Below are 10,084 nucleotides of genomic sequence, written 5' to 3' on the forward strand. Positions count from 1 at the left end.
TTCTAGTGAGATCATTTGGAAGAATGGTGTGATGCCCATAATCTTTCTTTTTAAAACCAGTCTGTAATGCTAAAAGTCCCGAAAAATACAAATCTGTTATGTTGGGTCATGAGGGATAATATTGGTATGAGGATTAGACCTTCTACACAATCACAAACACATAAAGCTCAGGATTACACAACAATATAAAGTCAGATGAAGATCTCGAATACGATGAAGCCACTGATACAATCTTGATTAATACAAACCCATTTTACATTCAAGTCTCCATCAGTGAACCCTGAATCATGAAGATGAATTTTGGACTGTAATTAATATAAACAGTTTTCTGTAATGGCTTGATATTAGATGAACAGTTATACACTCAACTCTTCATCATTATACAGTTTATAACCTCAAATATAATGCTACTATAGTGAACAAACATTCAGTGTCACCCAGATGGGGATCAGGTTCCATTTTGAGTCTGGTTCCTCTCAGGGTTCTTCCCTCACGACACTGTCACCACTGGCTCGCTCATTACTGATACATTTGAAGGGACAAAAAAAATGTATATTTGTAATCTATTTATTTCTGTAAAGCTTTAATTTTAACAGTTGATTACAAACTTCATGATGAAACTATAATAAATCTATTTTTTTTGCACTTTTTTTGACCCCAAAATGCAAAGTTGTAGAAGGGAGACGTTTAAAATCACAATGTTCTGGTTGGACTTTTCGCTTTATTTCATTTTTCCTTTTTTTGTGCACAATTTAATTCTATTTAATTCTCTAAGTACAATTAAATAAACTCTAAGTTTAACCCTAATAATAATAATAATAATAATAATAATAATAATAATAACAATATTAATATTAATAACAATAATATTAATAATAATAATAACAACAACAACAACAATAATAACAATAATAATAATAATAATAATAATAATAATAATAATAATAATAATAATAATAATAATAATAATAAAACAGTTGCAACAATGGCAAGAAAAAGACTCCCTGAGGTAGTATAAGGATGAGGAAGAAACATTGAGAGATTCAGAAAGGGTCTTCATCTGGGTGACACCAAATACCCGTTCATTATAGTTCCATCATTGTCGAGGATCACCGTTTATTCAAAATGTAATTTTACAGATGAATATATTTCTCCATTGTTAAATTTATACAAATAAAGTTTCATTCTTAAGCATCAACAGGGTACACTTTATTCCCAAAAATATTGGGACACCTGGTCATAAAAACGGTTTGTGATTTTTGAGCATCACATTCCACATTTAGTCACTTATAATTCCCTCCACTCTTCTGGGAAGATGTTCCACTAGATTTTGGAGTGTGTTTATGGATATTTGTGTTCATCAGCCATAAGGGTGTTATGAAAGGCAGGTACTGATGTAGGTGAGGAGACCTGGGGTGCAGTCAGCGTTCACATTCTTCCCAAAGGTGTTCAGTAGGGATGAGATCAGAGCTCTAAAGCAGGAGATCTTCCTCTCCATAGCATGTAAACCAGATCTTCAAGGAGCTCACTTTGTGCACAGGGGCATCACCATGCTGGAGCAGGTTTGGGTTGCCAAGTTCAAGTGAATTCAGAATTGTATTATAGCGCCATCTAAAGATGATTTGATAGTAACAGTAACCTGATTGCTCAAAAAAAAAAAAAAAAACATTTACTTTAGATGTCACTTTTGTTTGAAACTGTAACAGAGAAGACACCATCCTGCAGGATCATTTGTAAAACATAAAGAAATTGGTGCCGTGTAAAAGTCTAAACAAAGAAAACCTTTGAGATGATTTTCACTGATGACTGATGATTATTCGCATCACAGTTTGAACTTTTCTTTAATACAAAAGCGTTAATAAACACAACAATGCAATATAAACAGTGATAGTATTAAAGTGTCAGATGATGTGAAATGTACAGTATGTGTGTGTGTGTGTGTGTGTGTGTGTGTGTGTGTGTTTTGATGAAACATCAGGCGAAAGAAGAAAAATTTTCTAATCTGAGAACCGGAGCTTGGAGACTGAGACATGAGTGAGAGTTTGTGAGAGTGTGTAAAGAAGGTGTGAATAGAAGAGATGTGGCGAAAGGGATGATAATGATGACGAGGATGATGATGATGATGATGGTGTGCAGGAGACAGCAGATGATTAAAAAGAGCGTATAGAGTTTATTCCTCTGTTATCTTCATTCCTGCTTTTCCAGTTACACAGGGGTTGGAGATCTAATTAAGGAGGTAAGATATTTTGGTCTTATCAGCTTATCAGTTTTCTCACACACACACACACACACACACACATACACACACACACACACACACACACACACACACACACACACACACACACACACACACACATACATACACTAAGGATGAGCTGAGTGCTACAGAAATATTGCTCTTAATAAAACGGGAGTGCAAAAGCCGCTCTGCTATTTCATTGAATTAATAAACATGTTCTTTGGGTTGCCATATTGGTATGTTTTGCTCCCACCAACACTCAGGACATTTACTATTAAACACTATTAAGCTCTTATTTTTATTATGATTTCATTCAGAGCTTACCCCAAGTGGATTGACCCCACCCACTTCCCCTAACATTAGCCCCGCCCCTATTCTGATGCAATTCTTTTAGCTTTTAAATTTAACCCATCACATTAAGCTGTATTTATGCAGATTTATAGCACTTCTGTGTCCACTGCAGCTCCTCGGACACCGTCGCAGCCCGTCAATCGCACGTTATTGATTTTATATGAACGTAGATGAAAGTCATTGACATCGACACGTTTTTAGACACCGGGATCAATGCAATGAGGAATATTTCCCACAGTGTGTGATTTATAGAACAAATCCCATTTATGCACTGAAAAGGAAGATGGAGAACACTCCTGATCTGCAGGCGGAGACCACAGCAGGCCATTTGTTTCCACTTGTAGTGGAAGATCTCCTGCTATTGAGCTCTTGAACACCTTTCAACAATGCCTCCTCACCTTCTCATCTACAACAGTACCTGACATTACTCACACCCTTGTAGCTGAATGAACACAAATCTCTACAAAATCTAGTGGAACATCATCCCAGAATAATTATAGCAAGAAATGGGGACTAAATGTGGAATGTTCACAAAAGAAGCTGATAGAAATCTCATGGTCAGGTGTCCACACCATATAGTGTACTTTGTTTTCTTGAAGGTGAATGGGAAAGAGCAGAAGTTGTGAGCTAACTGCTGGGCAAAACCTTCACAGCGTTCTATAAGTCAATTCTTGGAGCCCTAAACGTTTCTTTCATATAAATCCTAAACCATTACATCAGAAATACATTCAATGCTGAACACATCCACACTCCAGGTGCAACAGGTGCAAATTCCATATTCGGTTGTTTGCTTGGTTGATGAATTGTGAACAAGTTCATGAGCTGTAGAAGAAAAATTTGCTTCAAATCCGCATCATCTTGAAACCTTCTGGATGTAGCAGTGGTATAAACCCGAGGTAATTATTAGCAAGCTAATACCAGAACAAAAAATAAACCCAATGGCCTGGAAAGTCGACTGTAGGAAATGGATCCGAGTAGATTTATCGGCACACAAGTGGTGAGAATGGAATCCTGGGATGGGTTTTGGGAAAGTGGAGTGCGTTTAATGGAGAGGAAACTTTATAATATAAAGCATCACAATATGAGACAGCAACAGTCACAGTCAACATTGTTTATCTGGGATTATCGAAGCCTCTGGCAACACGAAATGACCTCAATATAGCAACAGATACGCATCAGGGGTGCACAAAGCCGTGTGCTGATAATGCCACTGTAGACCAGAACACATACGCTCATGTATACACGCTCGCTTCAGTGTGTATCCGTGTGTAATCTTTCCGAGAGAAGTGTGTGGGCTCCTGAGATCTCTTTGAAACAATTTCACTCTTTTCCTGTTTCCTCTATTTTGTACTTTGTCCTGTTTCGGTCTGTAGGTTTGCGAGTTTGTTTCACAAAACAAAAAAAAAAAGAAAGGCAAATCCAGCCAGAGTGCTTATTTTTGTGATGGAAACGCTCCGAGTCTGAAGAATACACACAAGCGTCCCATTGTCCGGCGGGACGAGTGTGTGAAAAGCGGTGAGCCTCTTATCGTCGCCCAGCAGCTCTGGAATTCAGCGCCATGATAAAGTGCCATGGCAGAAAAACCTTACAAGGCTGGCATGCTCCGAAGAAGGATTAGGTTTATTTTTTTCCCCCTTGTTGACATAAGCTTCCTGGGAAAAAAAACCTAATCAATCAGACCGGCGTTATGAGAGCCGTGAGATTAAAGCACTCCTTTTAATCCTGACACTGGACCATTTATTACGCTGGAGAAATGCACAACATCTGTGTGTGTGTGTGTGTGTGTGTGTGTGTGTGTGTGTGTGTGTTGGGGGTGAGTGGGGGGTGTAGATGTGGGTGTGGGTGTGTATGAGCATCAAAGGTGGACCTTCATATACTAATAAAAGAGAACGTGCAGAAATTATGCAGGGTCACGTGATCACATGTAGATGGAATAAATAAATAAATAAATAAATAAATAAATAAATAAATAAATAAATAAATATCGGTGCATAGATTTTTAAAAAAGAGTGCATCAGATACAAGCCGGGATTTTTATCGCGATGCATCATTTTGAACGTATTTGCATATGTAAACAGAAAATATTTATTGATCAATAATTATTATATATAATGAGATGTGCCGTACTTATTTTCGAAAGTGAGCGATAATTAGCGATTGTCCTGAGACCCATACAGGATACAGATTAACATGGCAGAGGCAGAGCTGTGTCTCCCTGCACACACACGTGAACTCTCTGTGCCATATTGAATTGCAGAGCATCAGGTTTTTCCTTTGCATCGCATCGCATTGTGATGAACGGAAATCGGACTGCAGTGTGCTGAATCGTACTGCACCGCACCAGGAACTGCTTCATATGCATCTTTAATGCATCGTATCATCGGCTATGCATCGAGATGCGAATCACATTAGCCTCGATTTTGTATTTATCTTTTTACCTTTCTTTATAATTGGAATGATTTAGATTCAATTTCGATAACTGCAGCTGCAAATCACCGGTTTGTATAAATGCACCCTGGACACAGTGGCATTTTCTTGAAGTAAAGACATGTTTACGTGGCATCTGGGGAAGGAATTTGAAGTTTCAGTGGTCTGTAACTGCAGGAGGAAACGCTGCACCTTTAGGTTTTCTAAAATCTTCATGATGAAGGAGTTTATAGAGCTTTTCTCTGTAACATGACTTTATACGAGTGAGGTTTCTATAGAGTGTTTTATGTTTTTACACATGTGACTGATATTAGTGTGTGTGTGTGTGTGTGTGTGTGTGTGTGTGTGTGTGTGTGTGTGTGTGTGTGTGTGTGTGTGTGCGCGTGTGTGTGTGTGTGTGTGTGTGCGTGCAGTGATTTCTCTCAGCAGATGTGAGTGTGTCCCCTTGAGAATCTCTACAGAATGAATGGCCAGCTGGATGCCCCCTCTGGAGAATTAGAGGTATAAAAAAGGACAGTGGTCTCTTCGGGGTGTGGAGGAAGTATGGTCACAGTCCCCTGTGAGGAGCTCTGAGGAAAGTAAATTGTAAAGAAGGGATAAGGATGGTCTGTGTGAACTGTGGTGGATAGAAGATGGATGAGGATGTATTATTTGAGTGTGGAAAAGGACATCTTATGAGTCTTGAAGGAACATGAGAATGGTTGGTTTCTTCAGTGAGGGACAATGATGTCCTGTTTGAGTTTAAGGTAAGAATAAAAAAGACAGTGGAGTCCGAGGGAGGGCTAAAGGTGGTCTGTTGTTGCTTTAAAGGAAAGAATGCGATGGAAGGACAATGCTATCTATAAAGCTGGTATTGAAGTGAAAGGATGATAGTTTGTTAAGAGAGCTGATGATGGAAGAGGAAAGTCCCTTTAAGGGTGATGAAACCTTCGGGACGAAGCACCTTTAAAGAGTCTGGTTCATAAAGATGGACTGTTTGTAGTATAAACTAGGGGGATGCACACTTCAGTTTGAGGACGATGAACCTGATCCCACTGGTGTCTATTAGGTCCTATTAGAGTTTGAGCAGTGGATGTAGCCTAAGAACAATACAGAAGAATGCCTTTTTTGAGTGTGGCAGGGAAATGAAATGAGGATGTTCTCTTAAGAGTGAGGAGGAGGAATGAGGAGTGTCCCATCAAGGGTGAAAGAGGGATGAGAAAGTCTTTTTAAAGGGAGCATCCCGAAAGAGTTTTGTGCATGAAAAAGAATGAGGAGGAACCCTTGAGTTTGTACAAAGCATATGTGCAGGGAGCCTTTATATTGTGAGAAAGAGAGGAGCATAAACCCCTCAGATTGCAGGGAAGAGATGAGGATGGACCACTAAAACAGAAAATGAGGGATGAGGGTGACCTCCATACTGTGACCAAAAGATAATAATGCACCATTTAATTGGTGAGAAAGGTGAGAAGATGGTCTTTAAGTTTGGAAAGGGAGGTAGAGATGGACCATTCAATGTCCAAGAGATAAAATCTTTGAAGAGTTTAAGGGTTAAAGATGGACCCTCCATAATGGAAATGGAATTTGGAGATGGACCTGCCACAGTGAAAGCGAGAGATAAAAAACCTTGTAGATGTCAGACGGAATGACTAAAAATGGAGGCATGAAGATTGACCACCCTCAATATGAAAGAGGAATGAAGATGTTCCTGTTTAAGTATATTAGATTGTATTAGAAGGTCATCACATTCGAGTCTGAGACAAGATGAGATGGCATCTGTTTCTCTGGGATGGTCTGAAGGATGACTGTTTAAGATGTGACATTAGGCTGGACTTCTTGGATTATGAAGAAGAAATAATGATACCTTCAGATTGTGAGAAAGGAACGATGATGGAACCTTCACTTTGTGAGTGAGGACTGGATAATGATTTTCTTTAGAAGGTTGAGAAATAAGAAGGATGATGGTGACAATGAAAGAAAATATAAGATGAGGAAGTTCTTTAGATGTAAGAAAGGGCAACATTTCTTTTTAGAAGATTAAGTCCAACACTATATAGAAAAGAGTATTGAGACATCATATGCGGTTCTTTCTGAAACTGTTAAGTTGAAGGAACACAATTTTGTAAGATGTTGAAACATGAAATTTTCCCTGCAGTTAAACTTAGAGATCCAAAAGTGTTCCAGCATGACAATGGCTCTATCCATGAAGATCTGCTTTACCAGGGGTTCGAGTGAAAGATCTTGAGTGGCCTGCTATTGAGCTCCATCCTCAAGGCTATTAAACAGCTTTGGGATGAATGTGAACACTGAGTGCACCACAGGCCTCATCACCTTCTCACCTACCTGACTTTACTAACACTCATGTGGTGAATGAATCTCCACTGGCACACTCCAAAATCTAGTGGAACATCATCCCAGAAGAGTGGAGGACATTATAACTGGAAATGGGGACTCAGTGTGGAATGGGACGTTCAGACGTAATCGTAACAATCTTATCTTACAAACTTTTGTGGATGAATTTTTTGAGGATGAAAAAAAAAAGATAATAAATTTAAGCAAATCAAAAAGTGAATAAGTTTTAGTTTTGCTTTTTAAACAGCTGCTAAGTAAAAAAAAAACCCAGACATTTTGCTGTTTGATAAACGACTCTTTGTAACTCTGCCACCGTAAAACTCAGTACGACACGCTTCATTTGGATACAATTAAGAAATTTAATTGCATTCTGCGTGTTCATTTAGACGGCGGCATCGTCCTCGCCGCACGCTCCAATAAAACCAAGGTCTTTCAACTGGACTGAGACTACGATCCACCGTGACTGTCCGCCTAATTACACGCTAATCATCATTAGTATCTGTAAAGTGATATTCCCCATATATTTCATATTTTTCAACTAATTATCACTGTTACGTTACAAGCCATTAATGAATTTTAAAAGAAAAATGCGTGGTATTAAACATGGAGGCAGAGACGGAACTCGGGTAATGCAGAGAACTTGTCCGGATGCTCTCACCTTGTGCAAACACAGCAGCAGCAAGATGGTTTGGATTTTTCGCATCGTGGATGCTTTCATCTTTCTGCTGAGTCTCAGACGAGGAGGAGAAAATCCAGATCTTTCACACGCTCATTAGGAAACGCCATTCCTGGGAAAACCTGGATGGAAAAATGCACATGAATTCGAGTGAATGTAGGAAAAAAGAAATGTACACAAATTTACACGGTCCTTTACTACGATTAACTATAATCATTTAACCGATTCTGAAATACACACATTTCTGAAACATTCACCTTCCTGGAAAAATGTAGATAAATAAATACTGTAGTTTCTGTAAATGTGTAGAAAAAGTGCACATTTTTTTATTTATGAATATGAGCATGAAAACCGTGTGAGGATGTAAATTGTAAAGCACTGACTACACACACACACACACACACACACACACACACACACACACACACACACACACCAAAGTACCGCTGCTTTTTTACGGTAATGTTTCCAAGTCAAGCATTAATAAAAAGCTAAATCATATTAACAATGCAGGACGCAAAGATCCTGAACAATACAGCCATATACAATTCTGTTCATCTGTAACACTGCAGCACACACACACACACACACACACACACACACACACACACACACACACACACACACACACACACACACACACACATTATCATTCTCCTGAAATGTAAATGATTTCCACAGGAACGAAAATTATAATTTTGTGGGGGAACAAAATCGACTTATTTAAAATTTTTTAATAAAAATCGATCAATAAAATGTTAAGAATATGACATTAACGCTTCTCTGCACTCGTTATATATTTGTACATTTTCTTGAATGCTCCGTAGCTTAAAAATGAAAAAGCCAAAAAAAAAAAAAAAAACCTAAGAAAAGGCATTTTTTTTAACCATTTAATTTAATTTATAACGACCTCCATAAAAACCCGGAAATAATACATTAAACACAAATAACACAAATGATTTTAATTTACACAAAATATTCCATTGTATTAAAATCGATCATTATTAAAAAGTGATTTAAAACCAACGAATAAAAGTTTATGGTACAAAACCAAACAAAAACAATTGTAATGAACGCCATTAAAAAAATGAAAAGTAAATCGTAAATAAAAGTGAAACAGTTGCAGTAATGATTTTTTTTTTTTTATTGTTCACATCTGGAAGCTTCTCAGGAGAACGATTTTACGTTCGAAATGAAAATTAAATCATCGTGGTTCACCGAGTGAGACGGATTTCAGCATCACGGTAAAAATAACAGACCGTGAAAACAAACAAACAAACAAACAAACAAACAAACAAACAAACAAACAAACAAACAAACCCTGAAGCATCATAGGATGATTTTCAGGAATAAAAAGATCTGAATGCATCTTTTCTCTCATTCACAAAGGAAATGAATGGTTCTGGTTAGAATAATGTAACACACAAATACAAGTACGGCAGAAACGTGTACATCTGAGTGCACATTATGGAAGAATCTCGCATTTAATGCTTTAAAAAAAAAAAAGAACATTTTCCGGCAATCTGGAATTGCTTTCAGTAAAATAAGATACACAAATGAAATAGATGCAATTCACAGGATCATAAGATGAACGTGATATTGCGAGTGCGAATGTGAGAACTGGGGAACATTTACACACCTGTCAGGCGCCTGGAACATCTGTCCATGCTGAGACTAATGCAATCATTTCTAATCAAATCAAACAAAATGAAATATTTGAATTTAAAGATTTAGGATTGTTTGGAATGTATAAAAAAATATAGACGTATATATAAATCCAATTAGTCCTGGATTTCTTATATTAACTGAATTAATTGGTTAATTGACTGATTCATTAATCAACTTAATATGTTCACATTTTTTTAATATTATAATTATATAGAAATATAAAAAAATTATCAATAATTAACATCAAAATTCAAAGTATACAAATGTATATAAAATTCAATATATATATAATAAAATACTGTTTTTTTTATTGCTCAATAAAATGCCACCCACTTCCTAAAGAGATGGTGAAGATCTTGTCCTGTACGTGCGCACGAGATGTAATGTAA

General features: G+C 37.4%; 2 protein-coding genes across 5 annotated transcripts in view; one reads left to right on the forward strand and one right to left on the reverse strand.

Moving 5' to 3' along the window:
* Positions 1-10,084, forward strand: part of LOC310723321 (uncharacterized protein) — a 487,719-nt gene that overhangs the window by 139,354 nt on the left and 338,281 nt on the right. The window lies entirely within an intron of this gene.
* Positions 1-10,084, reverse strand: part of nxph2a (neurexophilin 2a) — a 33,497-nt gene that overhangs the window by 23,037 nt on the left and 376 nt on the right. Inside the window, exon 2 of the mRNA XM_083536132.1 lies at positions 8,010-8,149. Within this exon, the coding sequence (XP_083392258.1) occupies positions 8,010-8,069 (60 nt within the window). The 5' untranslated portion in view covers positions 8,070-8,149. The remainder of the gene's footprint in view (positions 1-8,009; positions 8,150-10,084) is intronic.

The sequence above is a fragment of the Silurus aristotelis genome (assembly GCF_946808225.1).
Source record: "Silurus aristotelis genome assembly, chromosome: 3".
In the NCBI taxonomy this organism is placed as follows: domain Eukaryota; kingdom Metazoa; phylum Chordata; class Actinopteri; order Siluriformes; family Siluridae; genus Silurus; species Silurus aristotelis.